This window comes from Bos indicus x Bos taurus, chromosome 18 (assembly GCF_003369695.1).
Source record: "Bos indicus x Bos taurus breed Angus x Brahman F1 hybrid chromosome 18, Bos_hybrid_MaternalHap_v2.0, whole genome shotgun sequence".
NCBI lineage: Eukaryota > Metazoa > Chordata > Mammalia > Artiodactyla > Bovidae > Bos > Bos indicus x Bos taurus.
This window is the reverse complement of record NC_040093.1, coordinates 16,908,744-16,929,210: the sequence shown is the minus strand read 5'-3', so window position 1 is coordinate 16,929,210 and position 20,467 is coordinate 16,908,744. Positions and strand designations below refer to the sequence as shown.

The following is a 20,467-nucleotide window of genomic DNA, read 5'->3' as shown; positions in this document are numbered from 1 at the left end:
AGAAAGCGGATAGGGGAGGGAGGGGTTCCCTGACCTGGGACGAAGAGAGTCATACACACAGGTGGAGGGAAAGAGAAGTAAATACACTGCCTGTATTCTACTTTCCCTCTCTCGGGGCCTATTACTAGGCTCCCCATTGGCTGCACTCAACAGAAGCCAAAGGCCAGCTTCTGGGGCCCAGAGGAGGCTAGAGAAGTGGGAAGAATGAACTTGGAGGGGCAGATGGAAGACAATTTGCATGTACCACTAGTAAGGCTTCCAATCTAATGGGATTATTGAATACCAATCCCAAACTCCTATTGGTAGGCATTGATATTCTTTCCAGTCTTTTGTTAAAATCATGCTTTTTAAGACTAGGGGAGAGAAAGGGAGTAACTTTTTCATTCTTTTAATGGTGTCTGTCATCTGAAATTTTAAATTTTTCTAATTCATCAATTTTTTTTTCTTCCATGTTTTGTGCTTTCAGCGTATACAAAAAATCATCACCACAGTTCCCTAGATTTTCTCCTATACTACATTATAGGAGTTTTATAGTTCTGCACTTTACATTTAGGTCTATGATATATTTTAAGTTAATTTTTGTGAAAATGTGCAAAGTCTGCATCTAGGTTGATTTATTTATATTTATTTTTGGCCACACCCTACGGCATGCAGGATTTAGTTCCCAGACCAGGGACTGAAACTTCGCCCCCTGTAGTGGGAGCTGGGAGTCTAAACCACTGGGCCACCAGGGAATTCCCTATCCAGTTGTTTCAATACCATTTTTGGGAAGACTATCCTTTCTTTACTGAATTGCCTTTGGTCCTTTCTCAAAAATCAATTGACTGCATTTGTGTGGGTCTATTCCTGGGTACTCTCTTCTGTTACATTGATTTATTTATCTTTTCACTAATAGCAGAGTCTTGATTATTGTAGTTTTATAGTAAGTCTTAACGTGAGAGTGTCAGTCCTTCAACATTGTTCTTCTCCTTTAATACTGTGAAAGCTACTCAGGGTCTTTTGAATTTCTGTTTAACTTTCACTTTGTCAATATCCACAAATTAACTTGCTGGAACTTTGGATTGCATTGACTCTATAGATTAAGTTAGGAAGAACTGACATCTTGACAATATCGACTCTTCTTATCCATATTCATAGAAGAGTTCTATTTTTAGATGTTCTTTTACTTCTCTCATCAGAGTTTTACAGTGTTTCTCACACAGATTTTGTTTATATTTTGTTAGATTTGTATTAATACTTAAGTATTTCATTTTTGGGGATGCTGAATGTAAATGGTATTTTTAATTTCAAATTCAAATTGTTCATTGAAAGCAATAGGCTTTTGTGTATTAACCTTTTATCCTGCCACCTTGCTGTAATCACTTATTGATTCAGAAATGTGTTTTTTTTTTTCCAGAAACATGTTTTTAAAGACATAAAATTAAATACACAGGACTATTAAGAAAACTGATTGTATTGAAACAGTTACCAAAACATTAGAGTAACTTTGCAATAAGTGATACATATGCCTCTTTATAATCATAAGGGATTTGATTTAGGTCATACCTGAATGGTCTAGTGGTTTTCCCTACTTTCTTCAATTTAAGTCTGAATTTGGCAATAAGGAGTTCATGATCTGAGCCACAGTCAGCTCCTGGTCTTGTTTTTGTTGACTGTATAGAGCTTCTCCATCTTTGGCTGCAAAGAATATAATCAATCTGATTTCGGTGTTGACCATCTGGTGATGTCCATGTGTAGAGTCTTCTCTTGTGTTGTTGGAAGAGGGTGTTTGCTATGACCAGTGCGTTCTCTTGGCAAAACTCTATTAGTCTTTGCCCTGCTTCATTCCATATTCCAGGCCAAATTTGCCTGTTACTCCAGGTGTTTCTTAACTTCCTACTTTTGCATTCCAGTCCCCTATAATGAAAAGGACATCTTTTTTGGGTGTTAGTTCTAAACGGTCTTGTAGGTCTTCATAGAACCATTCAACTTCAGCTTCTTCAGCATTACTGGTTGGGGCATAGATTTGGATTACTGTGATATTGAATGGTTTGCCTTGGAAACGAACAGAGATCATTCTGTCGTTTTTGAGATTGCATCCAAGTACTGCATTTCGGACTCTTTTGTTGACCATGATGGCTACTCCATTTCTTCTGAGGGATTCCTGCCCACAGTAGTAGATATAATGGTCATCTGAGTTAAATTCACCCATTCCAGTCCATTTCAGTTCGCTGATTCCTAGAATGTTGACATTCACTCTTGCCATCTCCTGTTTGACCACTTCCAATTTGCCTTGATTCATGGTCCTGACATTCCAGGTCCCTATGCAATATTGCTCTTTACAGCATCGGACCTTGCTTCTATCACCAGTCACATCCACAGCTGGGTATTGTTTTTGCTTTGACTCCATCCCTTCCTTCTTTCTGGAGTTATTTCTCCACTGATCTCCAGTAGCATATTGGGCACCTACTGACCTGGGGAGTTCCTCTTTCAGTATCCTATCATTTTGCCTTTTCATACTGTTCATGGGGTTCTCAAGGCAAGAATACTGAAGTGGTTTGCCATTCCCTTCTCCAGTGGACCACATTCTGTCAGACCTCTCTATCATGAGCCGCCCGTCTTGGGTGGCCCCAAGGGCATGGCTTAGTTTCACTGAGTTAGACAAGGCTGTGGTCCTAGTGTGATTAGATTGACTAGTTTTCTGTGAGTATGGTTTCAGTGTGTCTGCCCTCTAATGCCCTCTTGCAACACCTGCCGTCTTACTTGGGTTTCTTTTACCTTGGACGTGGGGTATCTCTTCAAGGCTGCTCCAGCAAAGTGCAGCCACTGCTCCTTACCTTGGACCAGGGGTATCTCCTCACCACCGCCCCTTCTGACCTTGAATGTGGAATAGCTCCTCTAGGCCCTCCTGCGCCCACGCAGTCACTGCTCCTTGGAGGTGGGGTTGCTCCTCCTGGCCGCCGCCCCTGGCCTCCAGCATGGGGTAGCTCCTCTCGGCTGCCACCCCTGACCTCGGACGCGGGGTAGCTCCTCTTGGCCGTTCCTGCGCCGTTGCAGCCTGGCACTCTTAACCGCTGCCCCTGACCTCAGACGTGGGGTAATTCCTCTTGGCCGCCTCCTCTCAGGCGTGGGGTCCTCCCGGCTTCTGCCTCTGACCTCGGACGTGGGGTAGCCGCCCGCGCTAAATGCGCCGGTCGCAGCCGCCCGCGCTAAATGCGCCGGTCGCAGCCGCCCGCGCTAAATGCGCCGGTCGCAGCCGCCCGCGCTAAATGCGCCGGTCGCAGCCGCCCGCGCTAAATGCGCCGGTCGCAGCCGCCCGCGCTAAATGCGCCGGTCGCAGCCGCCCGCGCTAAATGCGCCGGTCGCAGCCGCCCGCGCTAAATGCGCCGGTCGCAGCCGCCCGCGCTAAATGCGCCGGTCGCAGCCGCCCGCGCTAAATGCGCCGGTCGCAGCCGCCCGCGCTAAATGCTATGGACTGAGGTTTGTGACATTGTACAGGAGACAGGGATCAAGACCATCCCCATGGAAAAGAAATGCAAAAAAGCAAAATGGCTGTCTGGGGAGGCCTTACAAATAGCTGTGAAAAGAAGAGAAGCGAAAAGCAAAGGAGAAAAGGAAAGATATAAGTACCTGAATGCAGAGTTCCAAAGAATAGCAAGAAGAGATAAGAAAGCCTTCCTCAGCAATCAATGCAAAGAAATAGAGGAAAACAACAGAATGGGAAAGACTAGAGATCTCTTCAAGAAAATTAGAGATACCAAGGGAACATTTCATGAAAAGATGGGCTCGATAAAGGACAGAAATGGTATGGACCTAACAGAAGCAGAAGATATTAAGAAGAGGTGGCAAGAATACACAGAAGAACTGTACAAAAAAGAGCTTCACGACCCAGATAATCATGATGGTGTGATTACTGACCTAGAGCCAGACATCCTGGAATGTGAAGTCAAGTGGGCCTTAGAAAGCATCACTACAAACAAAGCTAGTGGAGGTGATGGAATTCCAGTTGAGCTATTTCAAATCCTAAAAGACGATGCTGTGAAAGTACTACACTCGATAGCAGTGGCCACAGGACTGGAAAAGGTCAGTTTTCATTCCAATCCCAAAGAAAGGCAATGCCAAAGAATGCTCAAACTACTGCACAATTGCACTCATCTCACACGCTAGTAAAGTAATGCTCAAAATTCTCCAAGCCAGGCTTCAGCAATACGTGAAGCGTGAACTTCCAATTGTTCAAGCTGGTTTTAGAAAAGGCAGAGGAACCAGAGACCAAATTGCCAACATCCGTTGGATCATCGAAAAAACAAGAGAGTTCCAGAAAAACATCTACTTCTGCTTTCTTGATTATGCCAAAGCCTTTGACTGTGTGGATCACAATAAACTGTGGAAAATTCTTCAAGAGATGGGAATACCAGACCACCTGATCTGCCTCTTGAGAAATTTGTATGCAGGTCAGGAAGCAACAGTTAGAACTGGACATGGAACAACAGACTGGTTCCAAATAGGAAAAGGAGTACGTCAAGGCTTATATTGTCACCCTGTTTATTTAACTTCTATGCAGAGTACATCATGAGAAACGCTGGGCTAGAAGAAGCACAAGCTGGAATCAAGATTGCTGGGAGAAAGATCAATAACCTCAGATATACAGATGACACCACCCTTATGGCAGAAAGTGAAGAGGAACCAAATAGCCTCTTAATGAAAGTAAAAGTGGAGAGTGAAAAAGTTGGCTTAAAGCTCAACATTCAGAAAACGAAGATCATGGCATCTGGTCCCATCACTTCATGGGAAATAGATGGGGAAACAGTGGAAACAGTGTCAGACTTTATTTTTGGGGCTCCAAATCACTGCAGATGGTGATTGCAGCCATGAAATTAAAAGACGCTTACTCCTGGGAAGAAAAGTTATGACCAACCTAGATAGCATATTGAAAAGCAGAGACATTACTTTGCCAACAAAGGTCCATCTAGTCAAGGCTATGGTTTTTCCTGTGGTCATGTATGGATGTGAGAGTTGGACTGTGAAGAAGGCTGAGTGCTGAAGAATTGATGCTTTTGAACTGTGGTGTTGGAGAAGACTCTTGAGAGTCCCTTGGACTGCAAGGAGATTCAACCAGTCCATTCTGAAGGAGATCAGCCCTGGGATTTCTTTGGAAGGAATGATGCTAAAGCTGAAACTCCAGTACTTTGGCCACCTCTTTCGAGGAGTTGACTCATTGGGAAAGACTCTGATGCTGAGAGGGGCTGGGGGCAGGAGGAGAAGGGGACAACAGAGGATGAGATGGCTGGATGGCATCACTGACTCGATGGACGTGAGTCTGAGTGAACTCCGGGAGTTGGTGATGGACAGGGAGGCCTGGCGTGCTGCGATTCATGGGGTCGCAAAGAGTCGGACATGACTGAGTGACTGAACTGAACTGATGCCTCTTTATTGATGATCTAAGTACAAGATAGAGCAGTAGGTTTAACTTTTGAGGTACTAATAGGAGTAAATGATATTGCAAGATATGTGCCATGTCTGTAATATGCTATGAAATATCTGTGTCTTCTTTTATGGCAAAGTCACAACTTCTGCTAATATTATTGTAGCTTGTTGCTTACATTCATAAGGGAAAGAAATGCTAAATTTCAGTTAGAGGTTAATGAAGAAGGAGATGTAACTTTCTCCCATGCAAGTTCACCCTCCCCTGAATCCTACTGTAGGGGTGGTTCATGAACCCCAGATTAAGCTGGACTTTAAATAGAATGAAGTAGATCTATATGTATTGACGTGGAAAAATCTTCAAAACATAGAGTGAAAAAAGGAAATTGTTGAGAACAATACACATGTTGTGACACTCCTTGTGTTTAGAAATACTCATACATGCAAAAGCAATTCACTGGAAATAAAAAATAGCCCTTTCAAAAACAATACTGGGCTTCCTTAGTGGCTTAGTGGTGAAGAATCTGCCTGCCAATGCAGGAGACACCTGGTTCAATCCCTGGTCTGGGAAGATTCCACATGACCCGAGCCAACTAAGCCTGTGCACAATTATTGAGCCTGTGCTCTGGAGCCCAGGAACTGCAACTTTTGAAGCCCCCACTGAAGCACCCTAGAGCCCCTGCTCCGCAGCAAGAGAAGCCACCACTATAAGAAGCCCACGCACTGAGATGAAGAGTAGATCTCACTTGCTGCAACTAGAGAAAGTCCGTGAAGTAATGAAGACCAGACCCAGGTAAGAACAAGTAAGTTAATTAACTAAAAAAACAATGCTGGAGTAATTGGACATCCATAGGCCAAACAATGAACGTTGACATAAAACTCACATGAAAATAAAAATTAACTCAATATGGATCACTGACTTAAATGTAAAACATAAAGCTATAGAAGCTAGAAAAATTTAGGAAGACCATCTTCAAGGTCTAGAGGTGGACAAAGGGATTAATCCATAAAAGGAAAATTGATCAACTGAACTTGATCAAAAATTTTTGCTCTGTGAAAGATCATGTTAAGAAGACAGGACTTCTCTCATGGTACAGTGGATAACAATCCACCTGCCAATCCAGGGGGCATGGGTTCGATCCTGGATCCAGGATGATCCCACATGCCTGGGAGCAACTAAGCCTGTGCTCCACAACTACTGAGCCCATGCTCTAGATCCAGTGAGCCACAACTACTGAGCCCAAGTCCTGCGACTACTAAAGCCCACGTGCCTAGAGCCTGTGCTCCACAACAAGCCACCACAATGAGAAGCCAGAGCACTGCAACCAGAGAGAGCCCTCGTGAAGCAATGAAGACCCAGCACAACCAGAAATAATTAATTAATTTAAAAAGAAGATAGAAAGATGAGCTAAAGACTGGAAGAAAATACTTGCAAACCACCCGTCTTATGAAGGACTAGTATCTTGAATAGATAAAGAACTCTCCAAACTCAACAGTAGGAAAATTAAACAATCCATTTGGGAAATGAACAAAAGACATTAAGAGACATTTCACCAAAGAGTGAAAGTTGGGACATAAGTATATGAAAAGATGTTGGACATTGTTAGCCACTAGAGAGATGCAAATTAAAACCACAATGAGATACCATTATACAACTATCAGAATGCCTAAAAAAAATAGTGACAACATCAAACGCTAGTGAGGATACAGGAAATTGATCACTCATTGCTGGTGTAAATGCAAAATGGTACAGCCCCTCTGGAAAAACAGGGTTGGTCGTTTCTTAAAAAACTAAACATGCGGGGCTTTGCTGGTGGTTCAGTGGTAAAGAATCTGTCTCCCAGTTCAGGAGACATGGGTTCAATCCCTGGCCTGGGAAGATCCTACATACTGTGGAGCAACTAAGTCTGTTAGTTGGTAATTGGTAAAGGACTACATATTATTTAATAGAGTGTTATTAAATGATATTTATTCATTTACTAATTATAAAACTATTGTTCATTTGCTGTTGAAAATTGGAATTGCAGACATGTTTTTCTCAACCATTGTTAACAATAATTATAGCTGATACATGCTGAGCACTTCCTGAATGAAGAATCCCATGGACAGAGGAACCAGGCGGACTACAGTCAGTCAGACATGATTGAAACAACTTAACATGCACACACATGAAATAATACTCTAAGGAAGACAGAATTTTTCTAAGACCCAGATGAGGAAAAAAGCTGAAAAACAGAAGGGAGGGATGTTTGTGCAAGGAAAGAGAAAGAAAAAGACAGGGAGAGAAGACAGGATGTAATGACAAAAGAGCGTGATGGAAGAGCAAGCAGTAGAAACCCTAGTATGAGCTCCTGGAGGGCAGGCACTTGTATTGGTACCTCTGCCAAGCTTGCTGCTTCCAATTGAAGGCAATGGTGTGTTTTCAGTTCATCACTAGAGAGCCAAAGAAAGATCAACACACAGAAAATACAGAGTCCTCACTGAGGAAACCAGAAGGGAAAGAGACACGTGTACCCCAATGTTCATCGCAGCACTGTTTATAATAGCCAGGACATGGAAGCAACCTAGATGTCCATCAGCAGATGAATGGATAAGAAAGCTGTGGTACATATACACAATGGAGTATTACTCAGCCATTAAAAAGAATACATTTGAATCAGTTCTAATGAGGTGGATGAAACTGGAGCCTATTATACAGAGTGAAGTAAGCCAGAAGGAAAAACAACAATACAGTATACTAACGCATATATATGGAATATAGAAAGATGGTAATGATAACCCTGTATACGAGACAGCAAAAGAGACACTGATGTATAGAACAGGCTTATGGACTCTGTGGGAGAGGGAGAGGGTGGGAAGATTTGGGAGAATGGCATTGAAACATGTGAAATGTCATGTATGAAACGAGATGCCAGTCCAGGTTCAATGCACGATGCTGGATGCTTGGGGCTGGTGCACTGGGACGACCCAGAGGGATGGTATGGGGAGGGAAGAGGGAGGAGGGTCCAGGATGGGGAACACATGAGAAATAAAGGAATAAAAAAAAAAAAAAGAAAAAAGAAAATACAGAGTCCAGAAAGCAAACAGTAGCAATTGGCTCAGGAGCGAGGGTCAGGTAGAGTCATCGCTGGCACTGGCCCAAGGTGGCTAAAGTCCACACACGCTGGCCACTGGCCAGCACTGACGTTGGGAAAGCTTACCCTGCACCGGGAAGCCCGGTTGCTCACTGGTCCCAGTTGAAACACTTACAAGCCACCTTGGAGGGTGCAGGCACCGCCGACCCAGGTGGGCACCACTCTGGACACCACTCAGAGGCCAGTGGAAGACAGGCCCTGCTGCAGTGCCAGGCACCCAAGCCACAGTGCAGGTGAGGAGTGAGGGAGGAGAGGCTGAGGGTAGGAGGGGTGTCAGGACCCCCCTTGTGTGATCAGCGTCCACTCTGTGAATGACAGTCCTTGTGCCAGTCTAACCAGAGGCAGGGGCTTGGACTCAGGGCCTTCTCTTTGGGCCGCCTGACATCTGTCGCCTCCAGCAGGAGCAGAGATGGGGCGGAGGGGCACAGCCGCCGCGGCCATCGGGCTGTGGGTTTTGGTGAGCCCGGCACTGCCTCCTCTCACTTTATCGCTCCTTGAACCTCTTGGCGCTGCTGGCTGTCAAGGCGCTGAGGGACCACTATGTGAATGATGCTCAGAGGCCCTGGTCCCCCCCCTCCCCGACCCCCAGACCCTCCGGCCCTGGGCCCTCCAGGCTCAGAGACACTAGGCTTTGGCCCGAGGGGCGCTCATGTTCTAGCGTCCAGCAAGCACATCTCTGATTTCAGGGTCCACAACTGTGACTCTGACGTCTTCCTGGGTGTCCCGTGGTCGGCTCATATACGGCCTTGGTGAGGGTCACGGAGGGGCGCCCACTCCAGGCGGACTTAGCTCCACATCGAAGCGCCGGCTCCGCACCGGGAAGGCGGGAGCATTAAATCTCCGCACACTCATCAGAGCGCAGCCTGGTTCAGGACACGAAAAACACCACCGTCCCGACCAGTCCTGATCCACGTCCAGGAATCCTCGACGTGCCCAGTGCTCCAGGGGCCCTGGCCAGGAGGCCCTGCGTCACCCCAGCTCTTGTCCCGCAGGAAGAAGAGACGCTGAGCTGGGGGCCTCGCAAAGGCTCTATCCGCCCGAAGAGGAACCCTCCGCGGCTGTCGGTGAGGCCCGAGGCCGGCGGGATTGTGTGTGTGGTGGAGGGCGGCTCGGGCGCTGTCCCGTCTAACTCCAGCCCGGTTCCCGCAGTCCTGTGCGATGCTCCGCCGGGTGGCCCACGACCTCGCCGACGCCCAGGCCGTGCTGAGCAGCCTGCCGAGCCCCGAGCTCTTCCCCGGCGTCGGGCAGACCCTGGAGCTGCTGGCGGCCGCGGGGCGGGACGTGGCGGCCTGCGTGAGTGCTCGGCGGCCTGGCCCCGCGCCGCTCCCGGCTCGCTCTGCGCCCCTGGTCTCAGGGCCACGACCCGCACCGCGAAGCTGTCCCACTGAGCCCGGAAATGGGCACGGACACGAAAGGCATCCTCCCGGCTTTGCTCTGCGGCCGGAAGGATGAGGGTCCGAGTCACCGGGGAGGGGACGGGAGGCTCGGGTCTCCACCGCCTTCGCTGACCTCCTTCCCCGCTCCAGCTCGAGCTGGCCCGGCCAGGCTCCTGGAGGAGGTCCCCGCGGCGGCCCGGGAGGCGTCCCAAGACTCGCCGAGCTGTGAGTGGAGCCGGCGCGAGCGCGGCTGGACCGCAGGGAGGACCGCGGGAGGTGGAGACGGGGCGGGGGTCGGGCTTGCAGCCCTGAGGGTCTGGAGTCGGGGGGGTCTCACGGGAAGGAGAGTCTCGACTCAGCCCCGCCCTGCCTCCTTCCCGGGCTGCAGGAGTCGCCTCGATGCCACGAAGCCACCGTCATCTTCCACCTCCTGCACCTGCTCGCGTGGGACCTGCGGCTGGTGGCGCACGCGGGGCCTTGTCTGTGATGCCGCCGCCGCTCCGTCTGGACCCGGAGCGCTCAGAGCGCCGGGCTGCGGGCGCCGCCCTCCTCCGTGGTCTCACTGAACCAGGGGGTCTCTCAGCCTCGACCCGTATGCGCTGGTGCCTGAGGCGCTCTTTCCCCAAAGACCAGGAAGAGTCCCCGGGAACCAGCGGGATGCGTTGCCCTAAGAACCTCCCAGGAAAAGACTGGAGTCCGTGTCTGCCTTGGTCGCTGACCACCACCACAGACCATGGACCAGTTTCTACTTCTGTAGTTACAGGAACCCTGTCCCATGACAGGTTCCAATCCCAGCTTTGAACCTTCCGTGGTCACCTTGAGAGTCCATAAATCTGTGACTCTTGGACCAGTTTCTACTTCTGTAGTTACAGGAACCCCTGTCCCATGACAAATTTCAATCCCAGCTTTGAACCTTCAGTGGTCACCTTGAGAGTCCTTGAATCTGTGACTTTTGGAGCTCCTGGCTGGGAAGGCTTCATTCCCTGAGGGACTGGGTAGTGAAGGGGCCAAAAGTCCTGAGAAGCAGTTGTTTTTTTTCTTTTAATTCCGTAACTTGTGTGTTTTGTATTAATGAAGTTTCTGTGTGTATTTTCTATTTTGTCTTCTGTTGTCAGTTTATTGCCAATTATTAAATATATTTTTTTTGCATTTCTGTTGGTTATTTCTCCTGTGATCATGGTGGGGGGGGGGGGGCTGTTGATCACAAAATGCTGAGACAGGGAAATCAGGTGACTTGAGTTTCAGTTCTGTTGTTGCCACTTCATAGCTGTGTGTCTGGACAAATTGCTTCTCTTTGAGCTCCAGTTTTTTCATCTACGCCATGACATTATTACACGTCCACTGCAGTGAGTAATATATATTGAGATAACGTTTCCAAAGCTTCCAGCTGAAGTCACAGAATGGCCTTAATGACTGGTCTCCATTAAACCACCATGCACATAATACACAAGAACCCTACTTCTTCCATTTGTCCTGACCTGTGGATGGGCAACCATTGTCGTGTCGTCGTGGTGAAGTCGCTCAGTCATGTCCAACTCTTTGCGACCCCATGGACTGTAGCCCACCAGGCTCCTCCATCCATGGAATTTTCTAGGCAAGAGAACTAGAGTGGGGTGCCATTTCCTTCTCCAGGGCAACCATTGTGGCCAAGTGCAAAGATTGTTTCCCAGGGTCTCATAGGTAGTGATCAGAACTAGGTTTGAACCCAGAATATTTTCCCCCAGCTCCAATGCTCCTAACCACTCCCATGAACTTCCTTTCTAAGAGAAACAGTATTTAGGAATTTTCAGATAAACAGTCAGTTTTCATGATTCATTGTTGTAGGGATATCTTTTCCCCTGATATGCTGCTGCTGCTGCTCCTAAGTCGCTTCAGTCGTGTCCGACTCTGTGTGACCCCACAGACAGCAGCCCACCAGGCTCCCCTGTCCCTGGGATTCTCCAGGCAAGATCACTGGAGTGGGTTGCCATTTCCTTCTCCAATGCATGAAAGTAAAAAGTGAAAGTGAAGTCGCTCAGTCGTGTTCGACTCTTCGGGACTCCATAGACTGCAGCCTACCAGGCTCCTCCATCCATGGGATTTTCCAAGCAAGAGTACTGGAGTGGGGTGCCATTGCCTTCTCCAGGGGATCTTCCTGACCCAGGGATCAAACCCAGGTCTCCTGCATTGCAGGCAGACGCTTTACCCTCTGAGCCACCAGGGAAGCCCTAAAAGCAGAGGATGACCCTGATCTTTTCCCTTGATATAAGGTGCGTGCAATTGACAGAATCTGACCAGAACACTTGTAGATGCCCAAGGCACATTCCCGCGGTTGCTTTGGAAACATGATTATGCATTGGAGCTCATAGATATTCCCAGATGAGGACTGTGGGCCACCCTTTCCAGGCCTCCATACTTTCTGTTGGAGAAATCCATTCCCTCTAAGTCCAGATCTAGCCACACTGGGGCTGTTGAGTGCAGTAGTTACTTGTCTGCTGTCAGATAAAACTCAGTTCACATCCTGCCCTCACTAGTTATATGCTATGTGGCCTTGAACAACTTTCTTAACCTCTCTGAGTCCCTGCAATATCTTCTGTGTTTGAAATGTAGGTAAGCATGGATGTCTTTGGTGCTATCATGAGTATTCAAGACCACACTGCAGCAGAGACATAGACAGGCTCACAAAAGGAGGAGGTTCTCTCTCTTTTCCTTGTGCACTGACTGTTCCCTTTTCTTAGAAGGCTCCCTCTCAGATCTCCACGGAGCTGCCTCCCTCACTTCCTTTAGGGCTGCCCTCAAGTGTCATTTCATTACCTTATTTAGTGCAACTTTCTCTTCCATTCTACTCTCAACCCTGGTTCATTTCTTTCATTTTCCATTATCTGATGTTATCTAACATAATACATCCCACATGCCTAACCCCCCCATCCCATACTCTCTGGTACCTTTTTCTTGTAAATGGCTCCATGAAGGATTATTTTATGTCTTTCATTTTCTTCCAATACTGTTTTCTTGGCACCTTAAAAAGAATCTGACCCAAAGTGGGGAGTAAATAATTACTTAGTGAATGAAGGCATTTTTCTCAAGCCCATCTGATTTCTCTGAAGTCTTAGTCACACCCCAATTTCATAGCAGATCCTCCTATTCCTGGGTCCCTCTGTACCTGACAATCAGAGAACAGGTTAATGCAGACTCCACCCCTCCCCTATTCTGTCACTATCCATAGGTGGGGAGGGGCTGGTCTCCTCTCTTAATTCTAGAGTGTTTGTGCCTTTCTGACCCACTCTCCCCACCCTCAACAGCACCTCTGGATCTTCTCTCATCCTCTGAACAGCCTCCCTCTTGGAAGGTCCATGTTGTTCAAGGTAACACCTTCTACAAGTGCCTTTTCCTTCTATTCCCCGCACTGGGGCATCTGCAAAAAAGAAACTTCCTCTGTCCCCTCCCCACCCAGTCCTAAATCAGCCTGGTCTCTATAGGAGACCCGCCCTTGTGGGGCTGAAGCTACTTCAGTCCTGATTTTGTCTTCATTACTCACTTCCTCCGAGGTGAGCACCAATCAATGTCAGTTTCTCTTTCGCTCAGTTGCTCACCTGGCTCACTGGCTCCGCCCTGCTCTGGGCTTTCCAGTGTTAGCCTGTAGCTGTGTTTTCACTTTTCCTACATCAGCTGGGATTGCCCGGCTGCACAGGCTAAAAGCTGCACCATGGAGCTCAGGCAGCAGTTATACCTCAGACCAGACAGAGCTGCAAGTTCAGAGACACGAACGGAGCAACGAGCCGAGATCCAGAAGAGGAGGCTGAAGTCAGAGACGCCAGACAAGACTGAGATCCCAGGCAACAGCCTCAGAGTGGACACTTGATCTCCCATTCTGACAGAGACCAGAGAGCAGGAATGAAGCTGGGTGAGCCCCCGCACCAGTGTCTGGGACCCTCGCCTCCCCAGAGCCTGCACCCTCACTCCCTGACGCCCTCCCTCCCCTCACCTTCCTATGCTTCCTTAACCAGACATGGCCCCGGGCTGCACGCTGGTGCTGGTGCTGATGCTGACGACCGTGGCGCTGAGCAGGACAGGAGCAGTTCCTGTGCCCTCTGCCCCCAGGGCCCTCCCACCTGCCAGGGGCTGCCACGTGGCCCAGTTCAAGTCTCTGTCCCCTCAAGAGCTGCAGGCCTTCAAGACGGCCAGGGATGCCTTTGTGAGTCTCCCCACCCCTCTGGCAGTGGGTGAGCCCCCAGCCCCCTCCTGTGGGTTCCTAGACTACCTGGGCTGCAGGCAGGTCTGCCCCCCCACCCCCGAGGGGGCTGACCTCCCCACTCCCCGCAGTGGGCGATCTCCTGTCCTGCACTGGATGAGCCTCTGCCATCCTTTGGGAAGATAACCTCCCCTCCTCTGTTGCTGGCCATCCTCCGGTCTCCCTGGGGTCCCCCCTCCGTCCCTCGGCTGTGATCTGACCTTGCCCTTGCTCTCTAGGAAGACTCGTTCTTGCCAAAGGACTGGGACTGCAGCACCCACCTTTTCCCCAGGACCCGGGACCTGAAGCACCTGCAGGTGAGTTGGGAGAGTCAGCCCCACCTGCCCTCACCTGCTCTGGCTCCGCAGGTGCCCCCTCACCTCCTCCTTCTCACGTGTCCTTCTCTCCCTGCCCTCCCCAGTCCTCTCCCACAGCTTCCGCTCAGCCAACCACGTGGACTGTGTCTCTCACCTGACCCTGCTTCCCCTCCCTCTGTCCCTCCCCCTGTCCCCCTCACCTGCCCCCCTCACCTGTCCCTTCACTTGCCCCCCTCACCTGCCCCCCTCACCTGCCCCCTCACCTGGTCCCTCTCACTTGCAGCTCTCACGTGTCTTCTGTCTCTTCCTCAGGTGTGGGAGCGCCCTGTGGCTCTGGAGGCAGAGCTGGCCCTGACACTGACGGTCCTGGAGGCCATGGCTAACTCATCCCTGGGCCACAGCCTGGAGCAGCCCCTTCTCACGCTGCAGAACATCCACTCCAAGCTCCAGGCCTGTGTGAGTGTTGGGGCCCCAGGCCGGGTCTGGGCTCTGACCGCCTGGACATCCCCCTTGGTCCCCGGCCCTGCCTCACAGCCTCACCCCTCTCTCCTCTGCCCACAGGTCCCAGCTCAGCCCACAGCAAGCTCCAGGCCCCGGGGCCGCCTCCACCACTGGCTGCACCGCCTCCAGGAGGCCCGGAAGGTGAGTGAGCAGAGATGGCAAACTGTTGTCCGGGGCAGCTGGGATCCCAGACGTGGGAGATACTGAGCCATCCCCCTCTTCCCTCAGGAGTCCCAGGACTGCCTCAAAGCCTCTGTGATGTTCAACCTCCTCCGCCTCCTCACCCGGGACCTGAAATGTGTTGCCAGCGGAGACCAGTGTGTCTGACCCCAGAGACCTGCCTGCAACCTGTCCTACCTTTTTAGATATTTTTTTATGCATCAAAATCAGTTTTTTTTTTATTTATTGCCTCCAAATAATTATTTATTTATAGATGACATTTCTCAAACTCAGACCCAGTATGTTTATTTTTCTACTTTTTATAAAAAACGTACAAATAAACAATGAGAAAATGATACTTCCTTTGGTGTGGGTCTCTGTACTTATGTATGTGAATTTTGGGGGGAGGGCGCCACAACAAATTCTCACAAACTGAATGACTCCACAGAACACAAATTCATTATCTCACACTTACACAGGTCAGGAATCTGGGTGGGCTTGGGTAGTTTCTCTGCTGTGGGTCTTACAGGCTAAGTCAAAGTGTGGCTGGCTGGATAGTTTCAGAGGCTCAGGAAAGGATTCCCTTTCAAACTCATTTAAGTTGTCAGCAGGATTCTGTTCCTTATGGTTGTCAGACTAAGGTTCCATTTCCTTTGCCGTGATGGCCCATCCTTAGCTCTTGGTCCGTTAACGAGGACCCTAGATCTCAGAGTCAGCAATCATGAGTCAAATCCTTCTTACGCTTGCAGTCCCTCTCATTTCTCCCTTTGCCACATTTCTCTTCTACCTTCAGCCTGGGAAATTTCTCTGCTTTTAAGAACGTGTGAGGTACCATTTCACGCCAGTCAGAATGGCTGCTATCCAAAAGTCTACAAGCAATAAACGCTGGAGAGGGTGTGGAGAAAAGGGAACTCTCTTACACTATTGGTGGGAATGCAAACTAGTACAGCCACTATGGAAAACAGTGTGGAGATTCCTTAAAAAACTGGAAATATGACCTAGCAATACCACTGCTGGGCATACACACTGAGGAAACCAGAATTGGAAGAGACACGTGTACCCCAATATTCATCGCAGCACTGTTTATAATAGCCAGGGCATGGAAGCAACCTAGATGTCCATCAGCAGACAAATGGATAAAAAAGCTGTGGTACATGTACACAACGGAGTGTTACTCACATTAAAAAGAATACATTTGAATCAGTTCTAATGAGGTGGGTGAAACTGGAGCCTATTATACAGAGTGAAGTAAGCCAGAAAGAAAAATACCAATACAGTATACTAATGCATATATATGGAATTTAGAAAGACGGTAACAATAACCCTGTATGCGAGACAGCAAAAGAGACACAGATGTATTAACAGTCTTTTGGACTCTGTGGGAGAGGGCGAGGGTGGGATGATTTGGGAGAATGGCATTGAAACATGTATAATATCATATGTGAAATGAATCGCCAGTCCAGGTTCGATGCATGATACAGGGTGCTCGGGGCTGGTACACTGTGATGACCCAGAGGGATGGGATAGGGATGGAGGTGGGAGGAGGTTCAGGATGGGGAACACATGTACACCCATGGCAGATTCATGTCAATGTATGGCAAAACCAATACAATATTGTAAAGTTAAATAAATAAATAAATTTTTAAAAAATAAATAAAAAAAAAGAACGTGTGTACAGATTGAGCCTACTCAGGGAATCCAGGATAATCTCTCTATTTCAAAGTCCATAAATCTTAATTACATCTTCAGATCCTTTAATTACACCTGCATGTGTAATAGGATTTATTCATAGGTCAGGGATGGGGGGTTGGCGTCTTTGGGGGCCATTATTGATCCCCCCCGGAGAAGGCAATGGTACCCCATTCCAGTACTCTTGCCTGGAAAGTCCCATGGACGGAGGAGCCTGGTGGGCTGAAGTCCATGGGGTCGCTAAGAGTCGGACATGACTGAGCGACTTCACTTTCACTTTTCACTTTCATGCATTGGAGGAGGAAATGGCAACCACTCTACTGTTCTTGCCTGGAGAATCCCAGGGACGGGGGAGCCTGGTGGGCTGCCGTCTATAGGGTCGCACAGAGTTGGACATGACTGAAGCGACTTAGCAGCAGCAGCAGCAGTAGCATTGATCCTCCCACAGTACCTATGTGATGGTGTGACAGTCTCACTAGAAAGCATTCTTTTTTAAACCCCTTCTTTTTAATTTATTTAAAAATTTTATCATTATTAGGTTTTGTTTTTTTTTTAGCCATGACTGGGCGTGTGGGATCTTAGTTCCCTGACCAGGGATCAAACTTGCACCCTTTACATTGGATACACAGAGTCTTAACCACTGAACCACCAGGGAATTTCCTAGAATGCATTCTAAGTAAAGTAATATTAACTAAAAATGCCTTAATAATGAGAACATTGATTACTATATAGGATGAGAAATCTTGAACAGTGGGGTCCATTGAAGATGAGCTGTTCAGTATGGTCTCCAGATCCCATGTAGCTACCATGTACTTGAGAGGTAGCCAGTACAAGCAGAGCTGTGTTCTAAGTATAAGATATCATCCAGAATTCAACAACTCCTTGTTTTTCTTATTTCTATTTTTTCAGATGGTGCCTGCCAAGTTTCTCTACTGTACAGTTACTATTTTTCTCTTTGGAGTAAATAAGGGTGTGGGGAGACTTTGATACCACGTAAATCCCTATTACTTCTCAAATTCTGCCCCATTTGTTTTAGCATCTATGAATGGAGTTTGCCTCACTGTTGCTGTGCTGATAAGTTGATTCAGTTGTGTCTGACTCTTTGCAACCCCATGGACTGTAGCCCGCCAGGCTCCTCTGTCCATGGGATTCTCCAGGCAACAACTCTGGAGTGGGTTGCCATGCCCTCCTCCAGGGGATCTTCCTGACCCAGTGATTGAACCCATATCTCTTAAATCTCCTGCATTGGCAGGTGGGTTCTTTACCACCAGTGCCACATGGAAAGCCCCAAATAAGTGCTAGTTACTCAGTTGTGTCCAACTCTTTGTGACCCCATGGTCTGTAGCCCACCAGGCTCCTCTGTCCTGGAATTTTCCAAGCAAGAATATTGGAGTGGGTAGAACACCAGCAGATGGCTTCTCTGCCACCATTGACTGAACCTTCACCCACCCACAGTGAGTGCAAGAGACACTAGTTCTTCCCCAAGACTAGAACACATTCTCTGGATGCATCCATTTCTGCGGGATGCACGGCCACAGACTATCATCTCGGGTGGTCAGTAGAAGACTTGATTCCTGGGTCACTTTGGTCACTGACCCCCACATACCAGGAACCAGTCTTACTTACATAATTGCCTGGGTTCCTCTAACCATTACAGGGCTGGTCCTCTGATTTGAACCTTCAATGCCTTTGGGGGATTCTATGAATCTGTCACACTTGGCTCTCCCCCACCCAAGCAAGTCTCATTCCCTGAGGGATCTGGGGATCACAGATGTCAAAGTTCACAGTTATAATACTCTGGGTCCTGCTATTTATGTGTCCCCATGTTTGCAAATCCCATGTCCCTGGTGGTATTCTTTTCTTCTGGTGTCAGTTCATTTTCACTTATTAAGTGGTGTTACACTTACTAGTGAGAGCAATCATTCTGAGACAGAGTGGAGGAAGCCTGACTTTGAACTTGGACCTGAATTTGATACCCAGATGGGACATTTACAAGTCACTCTGCTGAGTGACTTGTCGTAATATATTTACCTTTCCTGGCCTCTAGATTTCTTCATCTGAAAATAACTTAAGGGGACTTCCTTGGTGGTCCAGTGACTAAGACTCCTTGCTCCCAATGCAGGGGGTCCAGGTTTGATCCCTGGTCAGGGAACTGGATCCCACATACTGCAACAAGAGTTCGAATGCCACATCTAAAGACCCTGTATGCCTCAACAAGGATAGAAGATCCGTGTGCTTCAACTAACACCCAGCACAATAAATAAATAAATAATAAAAATTGTTAAAAAATTTTTTTAAAAACAACTTAGGAATTCCTCACCTTGAAAGTTTCATTTATTCATCCCTGCAGCCATTCACTCATTCTACACAGATAGTGTTTCCTAGTTGCCTGCTATTTGCCAGTATTGTGGGTACAGAGCCACAGGTCCCTATCCTCCCAGGAACTTCTGTCTGGGGAGGACTCTGGTCATTAAAGTTTGAGAAACAGAAAGAAGGCCAGTGTGCTGGAGTCCAGAACTCCTCAGAGGGATGGCTGGGAGTAAGGTTAGATAGGCAGATCGGGACCAGGGCCTTTGGTGTCTGTGAAATCTTTAAGCATTTGGATTTTTCAGTAAGATACACAGGGAGTCATTGCAGAGTTTTAATCAAAGATACAACTGCTCAGGTTTATGTTTCTAAAAGTTCAGGCCTCGGAAGAGGAGAGCTTCCTGTAGTACCTAAGAGTAGATGAGGGAGTTTGGGTGAGGTGATGGTGACATGTATTCAAGAAAAGAGGTTCTTCCATAGATTAGAAACAATATATGCCAAGAGATTAGCATCTCATCTGATGGGCAGAAGTATCTCAAATCTGAGAAAGGATGGTGGTCATGGTTGAAAATGTGAGCTCTGAGGTCAGAGAGATCTTGCAATCTCAACCAATGCTCACTTAGTTACTGCTCGACCTGGGGCATGTCAGTTAAGCTTTTAGTTTCCAATCAGTAAAATAAATTATAATATCCTGCCCACATTGGGAGGTAGTGGGAATTAAATGTGTTAAATCATGTCAAGTACCAAGACACAATCCCTGGCATAACATAAGGACTCGTTATTAAATCAATTTATCATCATTAAAAAATTTTTTTCTAACATGTGAACTGTTGAATAAGAGAGGAAGCTCTATCTTAAGGCCCTATCACTAAAATGGTTAAAGGAGACACGGTTGTGGGCAGCCCAGCAAAATTTCTCAGGTCATTCTTTTCAGCACAGCCCCTTCCCCAATTATTCTTTTCTTTAAAAATAATTTGTATATTTTTTATTTTTGGCCGTGAAATGTAGCTTGCTGGGAACTGGATCAGGGATCAGGGATTGAACCTGTGACCCACACAATGGAAACATGGAGTCCTAACTACTGAACTGCCAGGGAATTCTTCTTCCCCCTCCCCTCCATCAGCGTCATTCTTGATTGACCTAAACCAACCTGCACTGGTGCTCTTGCTGGGGACTATCGTAGGCTTGACCAGGTGACTGTATCAGCCACGATCCTCTCGATCCTCTGCTGCTGCTGCTGCTAAGTCGCTTCAGTCATGTCCAACTCTGTGCGACCCCATAGATGGCAGCCCACTAGGCTCCCCCGTCCCTGGGATTCTCCAGGCAAGAACACTGGAGTGGGTTGCCATTTCCTTCTCCAATGCATGAAAGTGA

At 48.0% G+C, this 20,467-nt stretch overlaps 2 protein-coding genes across 2 annotated transcripts; both read left to right on the top strand.

Moving 5' to 3' along the window:
• The first annotated feature begins 8,943 nt into the window (after positions 1 to 8,943).
• LOC113875310 (interferon lambda-4-like) lies at positions 8,944 to 10,397 on the top strand. The gene is made up of 6 exons (XM_027513644.1): positions 8,944 to 8,991; positions 9,193 to 9,283; positions 9,453 to 9,598; positions 9,684 to 9,827; positions 10,061 to 10,135; positions 10,299 to 10,397. Exons 1-6 carry the CDS (start codon positions 8,944 to 8,946, stop codon positions 10,395 to 10,397), a joined length of 603 nt encoding a protein of 200 aa, XP_027369445.1.
• Positions 10,398 to 13,898: 3,501 nt separating this feature from the next.
• On the top strand, positions 13,899 to 15,265 carry LOC113875625 (interferon lambda-3-like). The gene is made up of 5 exons (XM_027514161.1): positions 13,899 to 14,084; positions 14,360 to 14,437; positions 14,750 to 14,893; positions 14,999 to 15,079; positions 15,167 to 15,265. Exons 1-5 carry the CDS (start codon positions 13,899 to 13,901, stop codon positions 15,263 to 15,265), a joined length of 588 nt encoding a protein of 195 aa, XP_027369962.1.
• The last annotated feature ends 5,202 nt before the right edge of the window (positions 15,266 to 20,467 follow it).

Excerpts from the sequence above, each read along its gene's own strand:
- LOC113875310 (XM_027513644.1), top strand. The coding sequence starts at position 8,944 with ATGGGGCGGAGGGGCACAGCCGCCGCGGCCATCGGGCTGTGGGTTTTG. Across the intron at positions 8,992-9,192 it reads CCATCGGGCTGTGGGTTTTG|CGTCCAGCAAGCACATCTCT; the intron begins GTGAGCCCGGCA and ends CTCATGTTCTAG. Across the intron at positions 9,828-10,060 it reads GGCGGGACGTGGCGGCCTGC|CTCGAGCTGGCCCGGCCAGG; the intron begins GTGAGTGCTCGG and ends TCCCCGCTCCAG.
- LOC113875625 (XM_027514161.1), top strand. The coding sequence starts at position 13,899 with ATGGCCCCGGGCTGCACGCTGGTGCTGGTGCTGATGCTGACGACCGTG. Across the intron at positions 14,085-14,359 it reads AGACGGCCAGGGATGCCTTT|GAAGACTCGTTCTTGCCAAA; the intron begins GTGAGTCTCCCC and ends CTTGCTCTCTAG. Across the intron at positions 14,438-14,749 it reads GGGACCTGAAGCACCTGCAG|GTGTGGGAGCGCCCTGTGGC; the intron begins GTGAGTTGGGAG and ends TCTCTTCCTCAG.